General features: G+C 44.1%; 1 protein-coding gene across 3 annotated transcripts; it reads right to left on the reverse strand.

The window, feature by feature from the left end:
- On the reverse strand, nt 1-26112 carry LOC131110129 (protein phosphatase 3 catalytic subunit alpha-like). 3 transcript variants are annotated; one of them, XM_078788331.1, is made up of 14 exons: nt 26035-26112; nt 16631-16831; nt 12792-12916; nt 11847-11958; nt 9048-9193; nt 8510-8649; nt 7635-7712; nt 7101-7195; nt 6883-7008; nt 6341-6418; nt 6149-6233; nt 5301-5398; nt 4701-4748; nt 1-1814 (listed from the first exon to the last, which is right to left on the reverse strand). In XM_078788331.1, the coding sequence occupies exons 1-14, from the start codon at nt 26075-26077 to the stop codon at nt 1636-1638; spliced, it is 1554 nt and encodes a 517-aa protein (XP_078644457.1). In that variant the 5' UTR covers nt 26078-26112; the 3' UTR covers nt 1-1635. The 3 variants fall into 3 exon arrangements, with proteins under 3 accessions (XP_078644457.1, XP_057918853.1, XP_078644458.1); XM_058062870.2 differs by lacking the exon at nt 26035-26112 and adding an exon at nt 25658-25867; XM_078788332.1 differs by lacking the exon at nt 4701-4748.
- Nucleotides 26113-26134: the final 22 nt, after the last annotated feature.

Below are 26134 nucleotides of genomic sequence, written 5' to 3' on the forward strand. Positions count from 1 at the left end.
TAGCAAAGGTTCATGCATATTTTATTCAAGAGTAAAAAAAGTGGATGGTCCCATGGGGCATGCTTACAGTGTTAATGACTGGGGAGTTGAAACCAAAAGAGAGAGAGACAGGAGGCGAGAGAAGGAACCATGGCACAGTCGCTATGGCACAGGGTTTCCAATGGGGACGGGGACGGGGACGGGGGGTTCACCTCTCCCAAAAAAGCACAATATAACCAAGGAGCAACGCAACATGAAGAGTAACTAGCAGAGAGAGAGCTTAAATATTAAGAATAATGTTCATAATAAATATAGTAATCATAGAACCATACTGTAAATATCAAATAACAAGAGGAATCAAGAATTAGTACACTTTTTTCCCTCGAAATTGATACAGCAATACAACCGGCTTATGTTTCCTGTTCCAATGTGCTTTGAACTGCATTTTTTTTATTTTTATTTTTTACCATGCAATCATGCTTTTGGCTGCCTGAATGCCTGTGCCTCGTATATAACGGTGGTCATTCGATGCTAATTTGTATTTATTACTCATATTTGCTGTTGAAAAAACAAATCCGGTACATTGAGAAAGAACAGAGTATTCAATGTGGACTTGACACTTTGGAGTGTACTGTCATTGTGTACAGTGCCGAAACAAACAGGACGTAGTTGATGGAAAGAAGAAAAAGGGAAGAAAAAATACAATATGAATTTTAAAAAAGCAAACGCATTATGTACAAAATAAATGATTCATTCGGTTATAGCAACCAGAAAACCAGGGAAAAAAATCCTACTATAATGAAACACATAGCGCACAAATGTAATTCACATTATTATCAAATAACTTAACTCTGCATGCACCGATGCGTAAATATAAATGCTTTACAAAGAAACTTCTTCTGATTTCATCTCGTCTTGGCAGCGGAAGAGTCCATTTCTTCTGTAAAATATCATTTCCTAAGTTTGGTCGGGGGGGTGTGTAATTTAGCACAACTTCCCATTTCAACCCCGCCCCCTCGCATACGTAAAGCACTCGAACTGGCTTCCATTCAAAGCCTTTCCCGGGAGCTAGTTAGCCTGAGGGGATGGGGGGATGGGGGGATGGGGGGGCTCTGCTCTCTCATCAGGTGGAGGTGTTGAGTACCTCAGCAGTACCTCCTCCCCATAATAAAAAAAGAAGAGGGCTCAGATCAGTCTGCAGCTGCAATTATGTTTGCACATCCCGGTCGGATAAGCATGTTTCCCTCCATTTCTCCAATAAAACCGCATGGACGTTGTTAAAGCCAGCTTCAGGATTTTGGACAGTGTCCCTGATGACTCGCTCCTTGTCAAAGCGACACATTCCGCATCTCCGCATCTGCATGATGCTGACGCTGTGGACCCACTGGGGATCTCCGACATGCACAGTGAATAGTAGCTCCTCCTGTTCTGCATGGGGAGGGGTGAGGTTCTTTATTTCCTCTTTGTTCGGGGACACAGGAGTCTCTAAATGGGGTCCATCAGTTCAGCCTTGTAACATACAGCAAGAAGGGGTAGCTAATCATGACCCTGTGTGTGTGTGTGTGTGTGTGTGTGTTTGGAATACTGCAATTTGTGTATGGAGTATATCTATGTACAGTTATCAGTAAGGATGCTGTTTGAACACCATTAAGTGCGTCACTGTATATTGCTGTTGCTGTCGGTCCCGTTGGGTTCTCCCATATTCATGCGCCCCATAGACAGGCCCACGCTGTTGATGGCGTCACGCCGAGGCGGCATTCTCTCGTTGATTCGGTCCAGACCTTTGGCCTCCTCAAAACTGCTGATCCGATGCTGCGGGGAGAAGCCTCGGATGGCTGCCACAAACACACACACGGATGCTCGCAGTGAGAATCTGGCGGAATAGCGTGTGTCAAAACTGGTGAAAGAACCCTTTGACTGGATGCCAGTCTGGCTTAACTCGGAATCGAACTTTTTAATGCCGTCATTGAAATCTAGTAAGGGCAAGCCGATAATTTGGTCCCGATTTTCTGCCTGTAGCTTTGGCTTTGGATTCAGGCGCACTGCGCATGTTCTAACGCCAGTATCTACACACATCAGATGGCGTTTATCTGTTGTTTTCAGTGGTGAGCCAGGATTAGCTGGGCGACCCAACCACTGATCCTAGATCAGCCCCAAAAAAGCCCTAAAGAGAGGGTGTGTATGGAACAAAGCGGAACCGGTCATTCATTTTGTTCCTTAACATTAGCTTGTGTTTTAAGTTATGTGGCATACAGAGACTAATTCATTTGACGGGGATTAAAACCCTGATCTGTACCCTCATAGTTGTTTGTTCCAACAGTATCAAATATATAGTACACTAACTAAAACACTCATTAAAACGTAAACGCTGGAAAGACAAGCGCAACTTTCCAACAACAGCTATCGTTACGCGACCTTCCGGAAACATTCAGTCACTCACAAATATTGGCTCGGCAGTGTACATCCAACACTCAGCTGAGGGATCATCACGAACATAAATCAACATAATAGAAGCCATACCCATAATTTATTTGCTGAAACAAATTATGGTAGTTCAGGTAAGCCACAGACAGACTACTAAATATACAGTACTCAAATATACAGTACTCAAATATACAAACCCAAATTCCAAAAAGGCTGTGCAGAAGAGAGAATGCAATGATTTTTCAAGGTAGCGAGGGATGACTGTACATATAAAATGTACAGTATACAATTTCTACATGTTTTAGGTTTTGATACGTCGCCCCTGCTGACCCATGGGGTGCTTTCTTTGAGTGCAGGGCGGAGACCAAATGGCTGATGTTATCCAAGTCCTGGCTGATTTACGATACGATAATCGATATTTTATATATACGATCCCATCCTGGTTTGCGATTGGACCAACCTAATTGTCAACATCCCTCCCATTTCTGGTTGTCTTTTATTCCGCTGCCCAAATTGTGTTGCAGGCATTTCATTGAGAATTCATTGTGAAGTGAACTTAAAGCAGAAAAGCTCATGTGCAAATCATTGCCTTTGTTTCAGTGTTCGCTCATCAATTTTGGAAAAGGGTTTGTAAAAGAAAAAAACAACAACCTAAACACTGCAGTGAAGTAAAGCGTGCACAAAATCACCAAGCCTCTGTACACAGAATACAACACATTAAATACAATACATGACCTCAATCTATTTAGCCAAATCTTCCATTTGAAAAGGTTTGGATGTTGAATTCTTCTCTTGATATTGTTTTTTATTTCTAGAGAGCTGTTCTTTTCAATGTCTACAATTGTAGACAACAAACGACTACTTCCATTCCACAATGATCCTTATATATTTCATGTTTTAAGCCCACCCAGAGACGGCTTTGAATGTCTGTTAAAATAACAAACAGAAGCGACAGCCTTGGCAATCGTCCATCGTCCACCGTCAACAATTTGGACTTGTATTACCGGCAATGCGAGCCAAGCTCTTGTTCCAATTCCACAGGGAATGGATGGCTCCTATCAGCTATTTCAGGGAAGAATTCTGACCTTCTGAAGGTTCGTTAAAGACAAATTAACAGCGGTCAGCTCTTGTTTTCATCACGTGAGTCTCTGTGGCGCTGCAGCGGAGGTACTGTTTGTGTTTGATGGACACTTCTGGTAGCCAATGGATGCAGTCAAACCTTGGTTTTCATTTTTTTTGTACAAAAAAAATGATATGCAGTTGTTTGAATTCATAAATGACTCTTATGAGCTATGCTATGATTTGAAATACACAACATTTTCAAATTTACCCAACACGTTATCGTGTTAGACCTGTATCGTTGATAGCATCCTGAATTTTACCAGAGAAGAAATCAGTGGTATCGCACATCAAAAAGGACAAAAAGAGACCAGGACACCACCACATTTTAGCCGCATAAGCTGCAAGGTTCAAAGTGTGACAAAAAAGTATCAACCTACACGTTGGAAATTACGGAACGTGAAATATGGCGGACTAATTGGGTTGTCAATTATTAGTCACAATATGCGGAGCCAAATTGAATTGTTTTGAGGCGCGGATGACAGCTCTTGACTTTCCATCACCGCTGTTAGCATGTTCTACTCAAGTGAGGAAACAGATTATCATCATATGTTGACCTTCTACGGCACCTCCAACATATACGATAAAAGGTCACAATGACCTCATTGCGCCTCATCAACGGTCCCTCCCACCCACAGTCCTGCTTCTCTTATGTGTACTTTGTCTGTGTGTACAAAACCAAGTTAGGGGTATCATTTATGAAAGTGTGCGGTAGTTGGTTGGAAGTGAGTACGTACAGTAGGGATGCTCCGATACCGATCGTCCATGACTGAAATCGGCTGATACTGATAGCGATCACATGGATTCATTGTATATTTTTCAATTTCTTTACGATGAGTGCTATTGACCAGCATAAATTGCTTAATAATTTATTTTCTTAGTTCAAGAAATTGGCTTTTGTGATGGGCTTTGAAAAAGCACGTATCGGCATATGTCGATCATTGTCGACTTTTTTCGACTGTTGCTAATCAGAGCATCTCTAACATACGGTATGTCTGAAGATGTGGCGACTTGAGCGAGCTGTGGTTGTGGTAGCTGTTAGAAAAGCTCAGTGAATCTTTGACCTTGTGAGCATGGATGGCCAAGTACGCAGCCATGCTGTTCACACACACACACACACACACACACACACACACACACACACACACACACACACACTGTGAAATGACTGGTTTTACCTTCGGCGTCCTTAACTGTCTCGATGGCTTCTATGGCCTCAATGGTAGCTGAAGGATGGTCAGACAGAGAAGAGGAGAAAGAGGAGACAGGAAGAAAGGGATGACAGATTCCCGGAGAGCAGAGGAAGGAAACGAGTGAAGGCTGAAACATGCTTCTGTGCAGATAAACGTGAAGGTATTGTATGGCTCAGAATGGCTGCCCTCTGCTGCAAAAGCGACTGTCATGAGTTGGTAGAAGAAGATGCATGTTTCAGACTTAATCCACGTGAGGCCTGCAGAGCAGCACGGAGGCCAAGGCAGGTTAGAGGGCACCTGGTATTAGCAGTAGCTTTGTCCGTTCCTCTCTTTCATCCATGCACACACACAACCAGCAGGCTGTTAGTATCCTCGGCATCGGTGCAGCGCCGGTGCAGAGAGGTGGAAGAGTGAATGAGTCCGTGGGGTGCAGACATGACAGGAGATAAACGGCAGCTAAGGAGCCAAGCGTCTGCTCCCAGTGCATTGTGGTGTTTGTATGTGTTTTAAAGGAGTGCTCTGGGTCGGGTTTGAATATCCGTGGTCTTTAGCGTGTTTGTGTCTGCCGATGTGTAAAACACTCACCGCTCTGCAGCGTCTGTTTGCCCCCTGACAGCACTCCGCTCGGCAGCATACCTGTGGGGGTCAATCCCTTCAGAGTCAACACGTTCTCACTCTCCTCCCTGCCGGCGTGCAGATGCGTGTGAGTGAGAGAGACGGAATAAAACAGAAGGTAAGAATAGAAGCACACCAGCCCACACAGATTGTAGGTTACAAGATTCAGAAAGTCATTCCAAGTTGTGGCAACGTCAAAAATAAGAAGGCTTCCTGCAACTACTCTATTGGGGTGCAATTTGCTATTCAAGTGATTTAACTGAAAGGTCTCACTCGGGTTGCAGTTGAATTAACAGTCATAAAAGGGCAGGCAAATACCTGGGTATTTTCATTAATATAATTGACATCATTTAAATCACATATAAAATGGGTTCTCTGATCAGATCAAATTTAACCTCAGCTACTTCAGATACATTGGCAAATTTCAAATGTCTGCACAGGCAACAAACATGTACATTTACGCTATGATTTTCTGACATATCACTTAATGTTTACCCATTTGGTCAAAGGCCAGTATTACATTTCTGAAACCCCTGTAGTGATGTCACAAACGGATTATAAAGGCTTCAGTATTTGGTATTCCCTTTCGGAATCGAGCTGCTCCTGAGCGGAACCTCACCCCCACAGCCATTAGAAATAAAAACAATATAATACAATCAAGATGCAGTCAAAGAAATGACATATTGATAATAAGAACCGCCAACATTAGCTCCAAAATGACTAGAAAGACATTGTTGGCATCCTGTCATGCATGTGTTTGTGTCTTAGTAACAAAGTCATTTTAGATCCTTTTAAAATGGCCTTCGGTTTTTACTCACCGTAGAACTGAAAACATTTTAGCCATCTTCCCGATGGCACGGATCTTGTTCTTAATCACCTCCTTCCTGGCTGCTGCTGCACTCGCTGCAATCAGACCAACATAAAACCTCGCAGATACTGTTGCTGCTAAAAGGTATGAATGTATGTCAGGTATGTGTTGCGTAATCACAGTATTGCATAGTCTTCCTCACCATCAAAGATCTCATCACCGTCGTTCATGAGCTCATCATCGGAACAGATACTTAGGACATTGACCAGCATCTCCGTCACTGGATGGAAAAACAAAAAACATTCACACTGCAAAAAGACTACTTCCTTCACTTTATGCTTGGAGTTTTACCTCAACCTAAAACATCTCCTTAAAGAATATAAATATTCATACACTCATAACCAAGCAGCTCGCAAAGGACAAAATCCCACTAAGCTCTGAATGCCCACCAGAGTCTAATCCGCCAAAGTGGAGGCTAGCCACTTTTTAAGATAGCTGGCTACTCTTAACAATGCAAGGTACAGTAAATACTTGGCTATACAGTATATACTGTACCTGGGCGGAGTTGGGTGTTTCCATTATGATTCTCAGGGGTGGACTGTTGATGCCACCGTGACTCAAACACTGGGAATAAATTGCTGTATCTGCACCTTTGTCCTAATCCAATCTGAATAGGTTCTACTAGTAAGAACTGTTAGTACCCTAATCGAGTAAATCAAGAAGCGTGTACTGTGTGTGACATACCCTTTTCCCCCACAAAAGGTAGCGACCAAGTGAAGACGTCCATAAAGTTAGGCAGCCAGTATGGATGAGGAGAGCAATTGAACTGACGGATGTTCATTACGTTGTTCTCATATTTCAGTACCGCCGCTGGAAACACACACACACACACACACACACACACACACACACTTCATCTTTACATTGATTCTATCCACAATGTGAGTGTGTATTTGTTTTACCTTTGTTATTATACACGTCCAGATAGTTTGGAGCAGAGAAGATGGTGATGAGTGAAGGAAAGCCTGTCGTCTGACTCTTTCTGTACATACGGTACCTACGGAGGTTTTCATAGAAAGGGTTAGCTAACTACTAAACAGCTGTAACAGAAATGTTTCTAATGGATTGACCAACAGCACTTAGAATGGTGGCGCCTAATTGCTGCATTAGGTTGAGAGGATAACAGATGCTGGGGTGGATTAGGGGTCAGAGAGAACCTTTTCACCCGACTCGTTTTAGCCAGGAAGGGCGGAAACTTCATAAGAATGCAGATCTTCAGTGTCAGCACCAGTTTGACATAACCATGCAAGCTCGGTGGCAACGTTTGGTTGAACTTGGTTGAAACGTGGGAAAAAATGATTCTTTATCACCACAAATGAAAAAAACCATCCACCAGACTCAGTGTTTGTTCGCTTGCATGGTGTAACTACTACAAAATAAAATGTCTTAGTGCGTTCATTTGAATGGTACACACAGTACAGGAAACCAAGGCTTACCCAGCATCCTGTGCTTCATGTGCTCTGATAATGGAAAGCAGGTTGTTGGTTTGTAAAAACTCACACACAGCTGGGTAACTGAAATGGGAAAAAGAAGAAAAGACGTAAGACAAAAGCATAAAAGACAACAAACATCTTCCACTACACAGTACAGACTGTACAAGTCATATAAATATGTAAAGGCTGGGCTCCCGTGTTTCTGTAGTCATTACTGACTGAGGCCAACAGGGGGCATCAATGAGCTCAATCAGGTAGGAGCAGGTCAGGGCCGTGGTCAAAATAAGTCATTCTACCAAAGCAAAATATCCCATTGTTTGCCGGATATCACATTCCCAGGAGAAACACATCCACATATAAAGCAAATCCTTCATCTCGTGTGTTTTTCCGTGCATCTCAGATCTTCTTAAGCTCACCACCGCCCTCCTATGCTGCTCTGCCTCTTCTCTCACTGTATCTTCATATCACTCCGTATCTGGCAGGAGTAGCCAGTCGTCATAGCAACAGAACCGTGCAGCTTCCCTTGGGATTGTGGGATATGGTTCCATGCCGAAACAGAAGTGTGTGGATGTGTTCAGGAATGAACGCGGCGTGTTTCTGTGTTTAATCTCATAACTGTAAGGGCGTGGGGGAGGGAGTGATGGCGAAGATTTTGTGTCTCTCGCACTAATCCCAGCGATGGTTATTAGATCTTGGATGACGGAGGGAATCTTGTCCCAAACCAATAGCTTTAAGACCACCTCCAACTTATTAGATTTCTGATTTGTAAATTAAAGTCACATTACTTTGAAGACATCCGATGATACCAACACAGACCTCACCAGAGTCGGTCATACTGCACACGCTCTTTGGCCACCGTGAGGTCATTTCCTTTTTACCTGTAGAAATAAGAGCAGCCTCTGACTGTGTTGTGTCCAAAGTACTCCTGGGTCTTCTCATTGCCAAAGTCTTCAAGGGGGTCTGCCCACAACAAGTCACACATGGGCCCAAACGCCGGGGGCTCCTTGAATCGATCCAACTAGGACACAGAAAAAAGTGTCCCACACGTGACGCTTGCGAGGAACACACAGAGAAGCAGACGCGGCGGCACATGTCGTATAAATCAGAGGGAAGCATAGCAAACACCTCGCACGTACACGCATACACTATAGATCATCTCCATGGCAACTCCCACCACACAGGAGGGAGAGGATGTCACACCAGCAGATTCACCATGGAAACGCTGCCATTACATGAGGAAGTGAGTGTCCTCACCATGTCTCCCTGTTCGTGGCGCTACTTTTCTACGTTGTATTTTATTCAGCAAATAGTATACAGTAATTCAATTACTTATTTTTCCCTTCAATATTCTGGAAAATTGCAAGATACAATTAGGGAGTCAGGTGTGTGTGTGTGTGTGTGTGTGTGTGTGTGTACCTTCTTGATGTCGTCTAGTGTGTGGATCTCTGGTGAAAGCCCTCCATGCACACACAGAAACTGCTGGTTCATCAGGGCTGCGAGGGGCAGGCAATCAAACGCCTCCATGCAGGAATCATACACCTGCTCCGAATACTTGATCTTACCTGGAGGACATTTGGAGAGACAGTTCCACAATGTTTTTAAAGTGCGACTCCTTCACCTTCGTCAGGCTTAAAGGCGCCCAAACCTGCTCATTTCAGAGGCTTTGAAAATGATACGGAATTCCAGTGGGGCACCATAGTCAGCTTTTCATCAAATACTCAAATTGTGGACAATTCATATGCATAATTCTCGTCTTGACTGAAACACTCGCCTGGTGTGTTTTTTAACAGTAGTTCATATACTATGCTGTACATTTATCTGTATTATCACATATTTATTAATTATTACCAACCTAGGGTGAATGAATAATGATATTTACTGTATAGTCCCTCGCGGTTAATTGGTTCCACACCCGATTTGCATTGTATTTCCATGAATTTTCACTCATTCACTCCTACTGTTCTTTGTTTACATCCCTATGCGCGGCCGCTAGTATAGCAAGCTACCGAGCTAACTAGTTATCATCTCAAATTTGCTTATTCTAAACTTAAGAAAGTGTTTCAAAGAGAGCGGGGAAGAAGGGTAAAGTAAGAAGTCAAAACCTTACCACTTCCACATGGATTGGGAGAATATGTCGGACATGCTATGGCTGACTATGCAGTGTTAAGATCATGTAATATAAAGTCATGTCTGATACCTAGTGAACAGAATACTATGTGTAGCTTGTCTTTCGCTGTTTTTGACTAATAATAGGCCGTAGTCCTCAACCAAACAATGATCATTTATTCATGAATTCACTTTTGAAAAATCGCAAGGTAAAAGAAGGAGCGATGTTCATACCGCGAGGGACGACATTGACTGGATGAATTGTGGTCACAGTCACCAGTCATAAGTTTAGAGTCACTTTATCATGTGATTGCATGAGAAAGTGTCTCCAATCTTTTGACTGGTAGTGTCTGAAACATTGCAAATGTAGGCTAGGGTCCCTTTAATGTTTCATCCTGGACTACTAACATGTTGAAGGATGCGAGGATAGTAGCGGTGGTGGTCACGTCACCCATTTCTACCTCATCAAGCATGCATGGATGAATAAAAACACACAGCATGGAGTAGGTGTACTGTATGCTTTCAAAGACCAAACTTCTGTTTTCAGTGAGTAAAACTGTGACCCAAATATGAGCATGAAACAGCATAGAGACACTGTGAGGCAGATTGTTTTGTTCTAAAAAAAAACCCCCAAAAAAACCTCCTGTCATTTGGCAGCAATATCAGTTAAGACATCCAGCAGGACGCATCTTGAAAGTACATTCACGGCCGACACAAAACAATACCATGGGATTAAAATAGCCCAAAGGCAAAAAAGATGGTGGGGGTGGGGGGGATTTTGGATGATAGAAACGGAGGATAATAATTTCATGAAGAGAGAAGGAGGGCATTTGGAGACGCTGATGAAAGAGAAGATAGTGAGTGCAAAGAAAAGGAGGGGTTTTGAGGACATATAAATACACAAATCAGAGCTAGTATTGCAGGAATAATTGTACAGTGGGACATATGAGCATGTGTGTGTGTGTGTGTGTGTGTGTGTGTCCGCAAGCAGTGTCATGGTCAACCTCTCCATCTGCCTTGTGTAGAACAAGAGATCATTACTGCCAGGTGTCAACTCTTTCCCTCTCTCTCGTGCACTCTCACACACACCAACATTTCTCAAGACTCGCACACACACACACACACACACACACACACACACACAGCAGATGGTAATTGAGGGCGACCACCATTCGCCAAGGGCACCAGGGGAAATTAGCTTCATTGTCCCATGGCCAATCAGACACAGAGGAAGAAGTCCCTGAGCCAATCATTGACGGCCAAATTAATTTGCTGCTAATCACCCACTCTCGGACAGAACTCACTGGCAGCGCTTCTCTCCGATTATTTGGGAATGAAATGTAAGAATGAAGCGGAAGAAAGATGATTGGGTGATGGTTGAAACTTTTGTAGGCTCTTCTAGCTAATCTTGCAGTACAGTAATCCCTCGTTTACTTCAGGGAATCGGTTCCAGACTTGACTGTGATGAGTAGGGATGCCCTTAGGACGTCCAGGTAAACGAGAGAGCACTTGGGAAACCTGGTGTCTTCCACCGCTGGGAAAGGCTGGTCATGTCGCCTGACCGATGACTGTCACGCACATACGGGCGAGTATTGGCTACATGTTTTACTCATGATCACACTATTCGTTCCACTTGATGACTAGTGGTGTGTTATTCATTAACGAACGGGTCAAAAGAACTAGTTCTTTTTTGTGAACGGACTTAACGAGGTCACCGACAGTGTCGGTCTATCTCTCGGTCTCGGTCTTTCAGTCAGCTAACCCCACCCACCCACAGAGCGAGGCGCGACGATAGGATAAGACAGCCAAGCACGCAGATAGTCCCGCCCTGCAAAAGGAACGGTGAACTGACTCTCCGGACAATCAAAGAAAAAGCATTTGCAACTGAACGGACTGAACGGGTATTTTAGGGGCGGTGACCTCGTTCATTCCGTTCACAAAAAAGAACTAGTTCTCTTGACCCGTTCGTTCATGACCGACACACCACTAGGCCAAACCCCCTCCGTCCCACATAGACATGCTATGCACATACGAACATGCTAACAAACCACATAAGAGTAAGAAGAGAAAGATACATTGATATAAGGAGGAAATGAATTGTTTACTCACATTCTTGTTTGAAGGTGAAATATTCTGTCAGATGTCTACATTCATGGTTCCCCCGTAGAAGAAAGAGTGTCTTTGGGTAGAGGATTTTCAGCGACCACAAGTATAACACACACTAAATATTCACCAGGGACGAGAAAACACGAGGAAGCAAATTAATTGCACAGTTTATACATATGTGTGTAAATAGACGTTTACAATTTTTCCCGATCTTTTTTTCCTGTCTGAAAGTATGTCCGGCTGGGATCCAACTTCATAATAGGTAGAAAATGAATAAATACATGATTGCATACCCTGTCCTGAGTGTAGTACCTGCTCTACATTTTTTTCCATCTGCCCTTGACACTTGGAACAAAGGTGGACTAAATATTTCTCACCTCCCTTCAAACAAATTCCCTTCAAATAACCGAGTAAAATTACCAACTCTATAGACTTCGGAAAGTTCGCTATTCGTTCGATTTAACAAACGCATTTGATGAAATGAATCCCAATATTTTCCATCATGAACAAACTACAAAGGAATGGAATCCAAAGGGTTAGTTTTGAACTAGGTAAAAAGCTACTTAGCAAACAAAAATCCATATGCAAGCATAAATATATAGCATGCGGTGTACCCCAGGGGTCAATACCGGAACCAAAACTGTTTACCTTATGTATAAATGACAGCTGTAACATTATGATAGACCTGAAGCTAGTATTATTCACACATGATGCTACCACATTTAGTCCTGGAACGCACACAAGGGGGCGGGGAGAGGGAAGTCTGGGCCCGAGCTGTACATTTTGTTGTGTGTTGTTTTGGCTCGTGTGATTGTGAGAGTTATTAAAAACCAGTTTTCATCAGACCGGCCATAGATGACACCAAAAGGCAGAACTTGTATTTGATGTCCTGAATGAAGTTTCAGGCGAGTGTATCCAGGTAGTGTTGGGAAATAGATGCACTTTTACCTCAATACTGAAATAGCCCCTGTCCACATAGTCCCCCAGGAAGAGGTAGCGCGTGTTGGCAGGAGAACCTCCCACTTCAAACAACTTCATCAGGTCGAAGAACTGGCCGTGAATGTCTCCACACACTGTGGGAGAAGCACACGTGCACAACAATGATGTCGGTTCACATCCCATGTTGTAAGTTTGACACGTTTTGGGGATTTGATCAAAAGAAGGAAGAGTTTTGTGAAATGCAGCATTGTTTGCCACAACTGTATCTCGCAGCGTTACGTGTCTGCAGGTGGGGATCGATATCTCTCTGCTGGAAACAGCAGGTTGAAAAGGTCTGCACTAAACAGCTTCTATTGGACCATCTCCTCATCTGCTGTCTGTCTTGTATTGTCCCCAGGGGGCTGTACCCGTGAAAGGCGAGCAATGTTCCTACACTGGAACATCCCACACAGATTCATCTCACCACTTATATTTGCATAAACACACACACACACACGGTAAGTACTGTCAATAGGCTGCATGAGTCTGAGTCTGATTGCCTTCTCGTCTCAGAAAAATGTTTTCCATTTTGCTCTCCATCGATCTCAATCCATCCCCGGCTACACTCTGCTATTCCGTGCAGCAGCCCATTTTCCTGTCAAGGAAATCCATGCATATAGCGAAGCGTATAACAGCCAATTGGGTCTCTCAACAACACTTCTTATTAAAAGGGTGGCCGATACACGTGGCGCATTAATAAATCAACACATGTATTCTGATTAGGGCTTTTTTCGCTATAAGGCTTGTGTGTATGTGACTCATAATCAATATACATATACAGCACATCATCTTCGGTACATTGCAATATTTATGGAACCATTTGAAAGGATAATTGATGCATCATTTTTTCAATGAAGCAAACATCGTATTTGTCATATTTTCATAAATATTCCCAATATAGTGTATAGTAGACTCAAGTACAAAACACACAATGTTACTGCATCACACAATTGCAAAACAATTGTATTTTATATTAGTGTACAACCTCATCATGAGTGTGATGGCAGGCTATACATTTATATAAAATAGTATTATTTTGCATGTATATATTACTATGTACATAAGTCATATTCATAAAGGATCATTTTTATGAAATAGGTGCTTTAACACAAACAGTAATTAGATTTCTTCAAAATAAACATTCAAACATTTAATTTATGTGTCTGTTATGAGTTTTGATTTATTTTTTGTTTTTCCCACATGAATCATCTTGGTTCGTTAGGAGCAAGTGGAAGCAGCCGTGGTGTCCACTCCCAGCTGAAGGTCTGGGTAATCAGCAGGGTTGGGCGGGTTTATAAGGACCATTTGCTGCTCACTTTTTTCTTTTGCGTGTGAGAGTCAACACAGTTGTCATCAGTTGACTCTCTTGGTGTTTAGTGAAAAATCAACTTTGCTGTGTGATATTTGGTGTTTTGACCTTCCCCTGGTCCACTGATCTTTAACTGGGGTTTATTGTGTTCTATTATTTTGATAGACTTGATGGGTGGCAGGAAGAATGAATATGAATATATGAAGAATGACTATTCCCCTGCCACCTTTTGGAACCCAAGACCCAGTTTCAATTTGCATGCATTTTATGTTAGTTCCCCCCTTTAGCGACCTTTATTTCACCCGTTTGTGTTCTACTTGGGAGGGAAAACATAACAGTTTGGGGCTCATCCGGGAACTTTGTTGGTTGCTCTAAAGTTCTGAAAATCGAACACTGCATGTACAATGGAGTTCAATTTGGAGTCCTTTGTTGCAACCCCCCCCCCCCTTGGGAGGTATTCAACCTTTCTGTAAGAAGGCAGATTTGTTGCAAATTGCTGTTCAGTATGGCATCCCAGTCAAGGCAGACGGCAGTAAGGACATTAAAGAGGCTGTGGTTTCTTATTTGTTGGAGAAGCAAGTTCTCCCTGATGACTCTGAGGCCAAATCAGAGGACGGTGATGAAGAGGGTGAAACCGACCCTGCTGAGGATGCTCCATTAAAACAATTAGAAATGAAACTCAAGTTGGAACATAAAAATAAAAGGATGGAATACCAAGAAATGGAGAGCGAACGGCAGAAAAGACGTATCACCCGTTTGAAGGAATTAGAACTTGAACTAAAGACTAAAGTCCACACAACAGCCCATGACTAGAGAGTTTGATCTTGCTCGTAACAGCAGACTGGTGCCATCATTCTGCTGAAAAAGAAGTGGATGAATATTTGATACTGTTTGAGCGGGTTGCCAGCACTTTGAAATGGCCTGAAGAGTTCAGACCATTGCTACTTCAAAGTGTGTTGCTAGATAAATCTCAAAGTGTTTATGCCTCTTTGTCTGTGGCTCGGAGTTCACATTATGGGACGGTGAAGGAGGCCGTTCTTCGGGCATATGAGTTGTTGCCGGAGGCATACAGGCAGCAATTTTAGAAAAGCAAACTCATGTCGAGTTTGTTTGAACGCTGGTGTAAATCACAAAATGTGAAGGATTTGGAGGATTTATGTAAAAATTCTAATTCTGTTTGAGCAGTTCAAGCGGTTTGAGCATTAAAGAATTGCTACATCTCTCAATGAACATCAAGATTTAACTCTTGAAATAGCAACTATCCTGGCTGACGTGTACATCCTCATGCGTAAAACATTCTCTACATTTCCGCCAAAGTCTCAAACACCAACTAAAAATATCACAAAACCATCAGTTAACCCTCAATCACTTCAGGTCAGGTGGTCCGTGCTTTCGAGGAGCCCTTCAGCAAAGTTCTGGTGGACTGTGGAGGCCCTAAAACCAAGAGTTGAAACCAGTTTCTTCTCACAATTATGTGCGCTTGCACTCTGTTTCCAGAAGCTGTTCCATTAAGGAAAATTACAGCTAAGAGTGTAGTTAAAGCCTTGGTGAAATTCCTTTCACTGTTCAGTATCCCGAGAGTGGTCCATATATAATATTTTTTATGATGATCCCTCTGAGAAGTGTGCTGGCCTATGATATTAATGTTGGTGATGCCAAACCCGTAAAACAACCTGGGGTCCAGCAAAACGTGCCCTGATGCTAAAGGAAGTTGATTACATGGTGAAAATGGCATTACGTAGCCTAGCAATAGCCCATGGAGTTCACCGTGCATTTTGGTCCCAAGGCAAATCCCACCAGTCCACGGTTCTGTTCCAACTTTCGCAAACTCAACAGTGTCACCACCCCAGATTCATATCCGTTACCAAGGGTGGACGACTGTGGGGACCGAATTGGATTGACTTAAGGGGTATTGGCGACTGCCACTGGCATCACGTGCCAGGGAACTGTCGGCATTTGTAATCCCAGATGGGTTATTTGCATACCGGGGAATGCCATTTGGTCTGAGGAACGCTGGTGCCACCTTTCATATTGGATTCATATTGGCTTGGACAACGTTGAGGCCTATATTGGTGATGTTGTGGTGTTTACTGATTCATGGTCTGACCATCTCAAACACATGAGATCTGTGTTTGAACGACTAAAAGAAGCCAATTTGAGAGTCTGGTTTTGAATGACTTTTTTTTCCTTTGGATAAATGAACCTGGAGCATAAAAAGTGCCTGAAATTATTATATTTAGGAAGAAAATAAAAATGTAACAATGGATTCTTGCATTTAGAGTATTGGCTTTTTAAGTTGATGATTTGGTTTTGAGCCCATGAGTGCTTACATAGCCCAATGTCCATGTCAACGATTGGAATTGTTTCTGTTTTCATTGGTTGTGACAGATCGTCATATCATATTAAAAATTCAGTCCTGACAACTGCCGCTGGATGCTGGTCGATGGTTACAGGAAGAAGAGTGCGTTACGAACAGTACATCCACCTGGCTGATCCACACCTGTGACTGGCGCCTCAATGTCCAACATGGTGCGCTCCTGGCGCAGGATGGCGGCGCCCTCGTCGATGATGCGAAGGGCCACTGCTTCCTCCAAGCGGCCCTCCTTGGTGAGGTGCGCTTTGAGCAGGTCCACCCTCGGCCGGCCCTCGGCGTCGAACACCTCCTTCATGGTGAGCCGGTGGGCCAGGGGGAAGGGGACCGCTGCGGAGGGGAGATTGAAAATGAAGAATGAACACATGTAGAAACCAAGCTAGTTTGCAGAGAGAACGCAGGAAGCAGAAGATGATGAATTGATGTTTCCTTCAAACATTATAAGCCCACTGTGCTCTCCATTACGGAGCTGCAGGCTTTGACTCTGAGTTATGGAGGCTAAGACGTGTTGTAATGAAGCAGGGGCCGCCACACTTATCAGGGTTGCCTGCCTCTGTTTTGCAGTAATATCTCCCCGCCTCTGTTCTGCAGTAATGTCTTTCTTACATAATGAAGGCCCTCGGGGCACCGCTGGGGTGGGGGAGGGGGCGGGGGGCCTGACTGACAACAGGGGTGATACAGCGGGAGTGCACAGCTGCACGTGAGGAGTCACATACACACAAAGAAGACACGTTGGCCGCACCACAGACGCACACGAGGGCTGCTTCACCAGTGGACGACTCGGTGGTAGGAAATAGAGATGGAAAAGTCACGAATGACTTGTTCAAAAATATTGACTCTTTCAGGTGTTTCAGGTGTATTAGCACTGATCTGGTCCATGCTTCTCCTCTTTCTTGACTGCCCAAGCTGCACAACATCGGACGATTCACTCGCTAAGCTTCACTAGGCTGCAGGTGCTTGTCAAAGACTCGAGATTCACCGATTCATGGGTTGACAAACTCAGTTCCACGGACTCACAGGCTGACAAAGATTTGAGTCGCACTGACTCGCGGGTGCTCAACAAAGACTCCAGCTGTGCTAACTGATAGATGCTTGACAAAAATTGTTGTTTCACTGATGCACGGGTGCTCGCCAAGTGAAGAAGACTTGAGTTTCTCTGACTTATGGGTAGTCTACAAAGACTGGAGTTTGGTTGACTCGCGGATGCTCGACAAAGACTCGAGTTTCACTGATTCACAGGTTGACAAAAACGGACGTTTCACTTACTAACTGGCGCTCAGTGAAGACTCCAGTTTCACTGATGCACGGGTGCTTGACAGAGACTCGAATTTTACTGACTCGCGTGTCGACGCCGATTGACGGGTGCTCGACGAAGACTCAAGTTTCACTGACTCAAAGGTTCTTGATGAAGACTCGAGCTTCACTGACTCACGTGTTGACGACTTAACTCTCATGAATGCCTGACGAAGATATAAATTCCACCGATTCACTGGTGCTCGTGTTGCGAGATTCTGCGCGTGCTTTTGTGATGAGCGATCTGACTGAACCGAGTACCCGATTCACTACAGTGAGTGACTCATAAGAACTAAAGAGAAGCCAGAGGTGTCGGGTGCATGTGTATAACATGTATGCAACAATGTGAGAGAGGTGCACACATATGTCAGATCATAAAAGGTATTGTTACACACAATCCACTGAGCCTGTTCGAGCCCCATCAGTGCTAACACAGATAATGGCCTAGATCATACGCTAAAAGTAGGCCTGGCTTTCTCTCTCTTTCTCTGCACACACACACACACACACACACACACACGCTTTCACTCTGCCACTTTGTCTCTATTTTGCACTCCTCTTGCCCTGTCTGTGTTTATCCCTCCCTCTTCTATATCGCCATGTCTCTCCTGCTGACGCTACGAACACGCCACAGTCTCCTCGGCGAGCATTCATGCTAACATCATAATATTTTAATGGCAAATTCACACTTCATTGAACATAAGAACAAGCTCCATGGCCACGGATCCAGACAATATAGTTTCATGTAGTCAGCCTAGACGAGATGAACTGTTCAACTAATCAACTATTGCTATCATGTAATAACGCACATATGCAAATTAGTCATTAAACCATAAATAGCTTGTAGTCCTGTGGGCGGAATAGATTTTAACATCCAATAAAAACACCCAAAATTTTGGTGGTATGTTCATGTACAACAGGGGTCTCCAAAGTGTGGCTCCGAGTGTCTCCTTTTTTATTGGCATAAAAAGTTTGGACACTTCTGATATACAAAATAACAGTTAATTTTGCCATTGCTGTTCTTGAACATGATTCAGGTTCAGGCAAGGGGTCCTCCTGACCAAATGTCAGCATAGAAGACTGGGTTTGTCCATGCAAACACCTCAGACTACTTAATTGCACCCCAGGTCTAAATAAGTAGGCCATTACGTCACCTTAAGACTGAATACAACACATCAACACACCAGAGCACCCTGAGACATCCCAGGATTCCAGAAGCTGCCAAGCTAGCGAGTCTGCATTACATCGCTTCACACCAAGCGCCTCTGCATGCTAACGCCGGGTTAGCCTTTCAGGAACAACTTTCAAAAGAACCTCTCAATAACTTACCGTCAATGTAATAACTGTTGAATGGTTGTTTGTCTATATGTGCCCTGGGATTGGCTGGCCACCAGTCCAGGGTGTACCAAGACAGTGACCCAAGACAGCTGGGATAGGCTCCAGCACCCCTGTGACCCTCGTGAGGATAAGCAGTAGAAAATGAATGAATATGAACCCAACATATACATGCTCCTGCTTGGATGCATAACTAAAGTTGTGTGTGTGTGTGTGTGTGTGTGTCGAGAGGAAGAGTCGTAACTGTCGAGCCAAGTGTGAAAATAGGGCAGGTAGGAGATTGTCAAGCGCAGCAGAGACTGAGCTCTGAGAGAGGAACTATACTTGGAACCAATTCAGATCAACCGTGAATGTCCTTTTCATGTGGCTGCTGACCTTTACTCTGACATAAAACACACATTAACACGTGATGGACTAAATAAGTACATGCAAAACAACACTATTTCATACTCATATAACCCACAAGGCATGCTGGGAAGCCCGCATGCACACTTCCCCACCAGGAGGATAACCCTAGTTATAGTCTTGTTCTGTTTGTGTATCAGCGTGTAAGATACGATAGTGGGTCTGCTGCCATGCATTGCGTGTTGTGTATGATGATGACTTTGGGCTGGTTTGTGTTGTGTGGGTACGAGTGTAAATGTCAAGCGAATTCATTGCAAATAGACAACACTTCCTCCAGCAAATTGGGGTTATGTAAAGTACCGCCGTAGACATTAGTGTATAAATTAGACATTTTTATGGGCGTCACCATTACTTTCAGATAGCAAGGCTCTACAGTACTGTATAATATAATTATACAGGGTGATCACTTGAGGGAAAAAAAATTGTGTCAACAAAATATGACGATAAATAGAAAAAAAGGCTGAAATGTTAGTACTAATAATGAATCACACAAAGCTTTTTAAATACAGTAAAGTCTCGTTATATCGATATTCTCGGGAGTCGGAAAAAATACCGATATAACCGGACTATCCATATATCCGATCCTGCGCCGAACTGCATTAAAAGTGGGCAATAATGCACTCGATATTGTTCTATAGTATAGAACAATGTCGAGCAGCTTAAATCAATCTTTGCTTAAGGATTAATGACTGGAAGCAGCCGTTCGGCGTGTTCTTTTTTGGTATTGAAATCCTTAAGCAAAGATTGATTTAAGCTGTTTTTGTATCGATATAAGCAGACCAAATTGGCTGGCGGGAGATGAAAAGGGCATCGTAGTAACCGGATTATCATAATAACCGGGTATCGTACTAACGGAACTAATTATATCATAAAAGACTAGAAATTTGCCGGGAAATGAAAATAGTATCGTAATAAGTAGTAATTCGTTATAACCGATATCGATATAACGAGACTTTACTGTATATGTAAATGGTTTGTTTTGGGGCATTTTTATGAAAAAAAAACAAATTATCCACCTGTATTCTTTTGATTTTTCTGTAGAATGATTTATTTTCCCAATGCATTTATTATTACACTTTTAGTGATTGCAGCGGTGTACAACTGCACCGCATCACACCGTGAGCTGTGTCTAATATTGTGACACAAGCTAAGCGCTCTTCTCATTTTGGTCGTTTTTAAAATACACGCAGTCATCTCCAACTGTGGTTCACCGTTTGCACGGACAATTCATGGACGTCTATTTCCTATTGTTTATGTCCTCTGGCCCACTCTCCGCAGCTAACCTCCCCAGTGTGGAATTTATTAAGTGGCAAAGCTGCCAGCTCAGCCAAAAACCTCATGAGCCCGAGCATACATCTATGACATGGCTTTCAACCAAAGCCCCTAAAATTGTTTGGGCTGGCCTAATACCCTAACTGGAGCAGAATCTGATCAGAATCCATCTTCCCATTATTGAGAGCACTGTTTATAATGGCTAAAATCAATTATAGGGATTTCATCCGTTTTAACGGCGCTGCGCGCACACTGTCCGCACTGCTGCAGGATGGAGGGAGTTCAGGAAGAGGGGGCAGACGACTAAAGATGTCACCCGTGATATTCTCATGTTGAAGTGTAACGGTAATGCATGGGGCTTTGCTAGCATCGTGTCTATCAGAATGTATGATTATTGATATAAGTTGCTTTCATATCATAATCACACACACCCTCCTAGATCATTTCATTCTCTTGCTGGGCTTTGCATGAATAAATGAAGCTGGAAGAAGAGGAGGATGAAAGAATGGGACCAATTCAAAATAAGGAGAGTTAAGAGAAAGAAGCAATGTGACTAATGTGTTTATCGGAGATATTTGACCAGATCAGCTGACAGAAGTATGGGTATTTGAAGATGGTGGTGCAAGGCGAGGGGGGGGGGGGGCACCAAAGATACGTTTGAAGTCATTCAATGAATGCATGCTACACACATGAAGAGCCATCTGTGTGTACGCACACACAAACAGAACCAACAGTACATCCCCTAACAGCCTGCCCTCATTAGACAATCCCTCTCTCTTTCCGGAGTGCCTTCTCTATAAATAGACGGTGTCCTGCCACCCTCCCCACAGGGCCCACACAGACCTGTCAAGGTGGGACCCCCGGCTCGTGAGACGACACACAAAACTAACACACTTATCCTAAAATGCAGCTCACACCAGGCCTTGTGGCAGCCATGAGGGAATGGGACAGCATGTTGCACTAAAAGGAAATGTGCCCACGGCCCCCGGCCATGCCAGAAGTGGTGTGTTTGTGCATGCATGAATACATGCATGCATGTGTGCAATGTGGCCATCAGTCAGCTTTGATGAACTGTACGCTTACAAGTACACTTAGTTATAACACTATAATGACATGCATGCTTCCTACATGCACACCACGCTCTGTACGCAGGGCCTTATTTTGCTCAAGAGGTAGCGCTTCCTTTGGGTGTTTTGCAAAGGAGAAGAGAGTAACAAAAATCAAAATTTGTTGCAATGATTGCAGAATAATATCATAAAATGGTGGAATTCACCTACTTCTTCTGGTGTAAAGGTACAACTGCTGCCCTTTTAAGGCAGAGGCTGACTCCACAAAAATGTGTTAATTTTCATTTTGCACTAAAAATAATTCCTGTTTGGCGCACATGTTTGTGATAGTCGTCCCTGTCGGTCCCGACTGGTGTAATGGTACAACTGCTGCCACCAGAGGCTGACTCGACAGCTTTTTAAAAAATGTGTTAATTTTCATTTTGCACTAAAAATAATTCCTGTTTGGCGCACTTGTTTGTGATAGTCGTCCTTGTCGGTCCCGGCTGGTGTAATGGTACAGCTGCTGCCTTTTTAAGGCAGAGGCTGACTCGATCCAAGCACAGAACAGCTTTAAAAAAAAAAAAACTGTTGACCAATGCTCACTCACATTGCCTATTCTTCGCCTTTCTGGAGGCACTGCATCAAATGAGCAAGGGGACAGTTCCCATGTTGCTGTCATGCCATAAACCGGCTTGTTTGTGTTTGGTTTTCTGTTTACATTGATAAGAAAAGACTAAAATACAGATGGTCTTCCATATTTTTCAAGCTGCAGTCATGACATGGAACAACTGAGTGATGCTATTATTTGATAACGCTTGCTTTGGGATTAGTTTCATCAAGCATCGAGCTTTCATCAAGCACATTCTACCATCTGTATGTTTTTAGCGTCTTTCAGATCCCTGATGACGAAGTTGTCTCATCATCTCTGTTCAAAACGCTGAGCATTGATGTAAGCTAGGTCTCCAGCTCCCCAGAAAGCTAGGTAGTATCTGCAGGAATGACAAATTCTCCATTTTAATGCAACTGAAGGTTAGCCGCCATAAGTGCTTCAGAAAAGTGCGAGAACATCATCGGCTTGGCACTCCTCTTGTGCATTGCTGTTCTCGCAAGACAACTCTGTGGCCGTGTCGCACACGCCCTCTCTCTCGCCTCGCCCCCACACTTTCTGTCCATTCCTGCGGGTATGCTTTGTCCTTTGGCTCCATCTCTGTGGGCTTCTATCTCGCAAACGGCACTAAAATCCATAACGTGGGGAACAAGCGAGCGCCGTGTGAGTGACACGGTGTTGTCTGTGTGACTGATGCCATCGCCCCCCCCCCCTTCAGCCAAAACACATGAAATCACTCTCAGCAGGTGTGATGAATTGCAGTGTGGTGTCACTTTGTTTGTGCCTTTCCTGTGTGTGTATGTGTGTGATTATGGCGAATGCGTGAGGCTATAAGCTACACATTTGCTCTGATGTGAGGGCAATGATGTCAAAATATATAGAGGAATATAGAGGAATGGGGTCACAAACATGCACCCATCCTTCCATGCGGATCTATTCTATAACGCACTGTAATCAAGTGTCTGTCAGCTCTGACTGCCAATCAATCAGAGGGCTGACACAGAGACAGGAAACACCTCTTCACAGTTTAGGCTACTGCTAGGTGGCTAAAGTCTTTTCAAACTTTTATTATCACGTCACTACTAGGTAAAGTTAGGGATTTGGGTACGGGCTCTCCAGCAGCCTGCAAACCCAGTCTTTCAGTCCATTGACTAGCGAGGCTCTTAAGGTGTCGGGGAGTGAGGTTTACTTATGGAATTATGACACACCGAAGGAATCTATTACACGTGTTGGAATATAGACTGCCTGCATCAGCAATGCAGTAATCGTATACTGTAAACAACCACAACTGGGCTCACAGGACGAAGTAAGGGAAAAGTCACTGGTGATGCACTACACTGCTGATGGAGATGTCAGGGACCTAAAAATAAACAAAAGTTCAAACTATCCCGATACGAGCTGCGCTGGACGACGAGTTGGCAACCAAAGGCTTTTGGCTCGTTGCCTAGTTCTGCTCAAACTAACTCCAATTTGGTGAGGATGTGTGGACACGGGTTCAAGACCCACAGCTGGCCTGTGTGGGTGACCACTGTTGCATAAGGACAAAGTGTATCATAAAGTGTACATCATAACTTTGGATCCCTTTTGGGTCGCCATACTTCAGATGGTGTTTGTTTGCGGCATGGTGCATCACTCCTGCCATTGTTACACAATATTGTACAAAATGTAAAACTTGGGACCGTGTTGGTCAGAGAGGGGTGGGCAAACTACGGCCCGGGGGCCACATGTGGCCCATCAAGTGTTTGAATCCGGCCCGCCAGTTGCTTTCCAAGTATTTCAACTTTGAAAATACAAACTGGCAACATGACTTGCAAGTCGGATGTCTTATTTACTTTTAAAAAAACACAACAAAACTGTAAAATGAAATGACATAGTTTGATGTGGTCTGATGTTTAAAGTGCTACTGAAAAAAGGGACATGAGAACCAACACTTTTACAGATAAAAATAGACAAATAATATTAATATTAATATCAATATTAATAATAATAGTATGTTTTGGCCCCCCGGAATATTTTAACTCAATGCAGCCCACAAGTCAAAATATTTTCCCACCCCTGCTCTAATGCAATGACCACTGCTACAGCTATGTTGCCCCCACATCAACCCCCCCATGCCAAGCCACCGACTAATGTGGGAGGAAGGTTCCTGAGAGACCCCCCCCCCTGCAAAACAATATAAAAATATGCAAACTCCTCGCTGTGAGGCAACACCACTCACCACTCATCCACTGTGCTGTCTAAGTGAATATAATCAGCTGTTTCAGGGACTCTAACCGCAACCACCCATTCACAAGTGTGAAGAGTGTGGTTTTGCACACTTTTGCCACAGTAAGGGGAGCATGAAGAGTCCATAGCTGTACGTGCAAAAACACCCCCCCCCCCCCCCCCCCGTGAGCACGGAATACCGGGGCATGCCCGAGCGACGCGTCCAGCTGTCAGCTCCGCTTCTTCCGGCAGAGAGACCTTGTGACTTTATTACGAGAGAGAGAGAGAGAGAGAGAGAGAGAGAGTCGACCAGGCATCGTCGCATGTGACACATAGGCTGTGTGTGCGTGTGCGTGTGCGTGTGCGTAGCATGTCAGCCTCGTCGTGGCCACATAAACACGACAATCTGTGCAAAGCCCAGCCTCCTATATGGGCAGCCATGCGTAAAGCAGCAACATATTAAATATTCCATAATCCAATGATGCAATAACAGCATTAGTGCGGCACGAATCACCGTCGTCATCATGGAAGGAAGCGTTGCAGTCCTGCATGCATCCTCTCACTCCATTTTGTCTCTCATTTGACCGTCAGGGAAACGAGGGGAAGCCAAGGAGGAGTCTGGAGGGGAAAATGCACCCACTCTCCCACGTAGAGAGGCCTCAACAACAAGACGATGGTGCCCACGGCGGGCAACCGTCAAGCAAAATACGAGGGGCTGTAAAAGTTTTCATCCTTCCTAGCGTTTAAACCCCAATCGATGACCTGACTGTGGTCCGGATCCGGGTCTAAAAATAACCCGCCTATGTAGGCCACCGTGTTGAATTAGCAGACACATGCATAAACATTCCGTTCACATTTGAAATAAACGCTACTATGAAGAAAAGCCTCCCTTTCCCGCGGCAGCATCCTTTTCACTCCGCATCCGCTTCCATCGCCGCAACATCAGCATCCCGTCAGCACACACGCAAAGACGAGCATCTTTTTTTTTACCTTTATGTCTGCCTTTCGCCGTCATCGTCACACTGCTCCGTGTTTCATCGGAACAAGGTGCACATCTCGCTCGCTCTCTCTCTACACTCCGTGGGTGACTCTGGAGGGTATTATTCAGTAGCAGCCAACCACCGCTAGGAGTGGTACGTAGACCACCACCTCCACCCCCTCCTCTGGAAAAGGGGGTATTGCCTCAGTGGGAAGTGGATGGAATAGCGAGGGGAAGACCCTGATCGTGGCGTATGGAGCGGGATGCACCCCACCCACACTCCCCCCTCCCCTAAAAGCTCCTCAAGGCATGCACTTGTTTATTGTGAGCTGCAAAGGGAATGCACACATGCACGGTAGAGCTGCCGTGGATCATTCGTCATGCCTACATTTCATCACCCGGTCCGTGGGACTTGAGCTGCAGTCGGACATCCTGGAGCCGGCGGAGAAGTGTGTGTGTGTGTGTGTGTGTGCAGGAGATGAGGGTCC

This window comes from Doryrhamphus excisus, linkage group LG22 (assembly GCF_037039965.1).
Source record: "Doryrhamphus excisus strain RoL-2023G ecotype Guam linkage group LG22, RoL_Dexc_Guam_v1.1, whole genome shotgun sequence".
NCBI classification, from domain to species: Eukaryota; Metazoa; Chordata; class Actinopteri; order Syngnathiformes; family Syngnathidae; genus Doryrhamphus; species Doryrhamphus excisus.

What these genes read in the sequence shown, in the direction of transcription:
- LOC131110129 (XM_078788331.1), bottom strand. Translation starts at nt 26,077, where the DNA reads ATGTCCGACTGCAGCTCAAGTCCCACGGACCGGGTGATGAAAT. An exon ending in GGCTGCTCTTATTTCTACAG is followed by an intron (nt 7,713 to 8,509) that starts GTAAAAAGGAAA and finishes TTCCCATTTCAG; the next exon opens with TTACCCAGCTGTGTGTGAGT. An exon ending in CGGTGATGAGATCTTTGATG is followed by an intron (nt 6,234 to 6,340) that starts GTGAGGAAGACT and finishes GTCTGATTGCAG; the next exon opens with CGAGTGCAGCAGCAGCCAGG.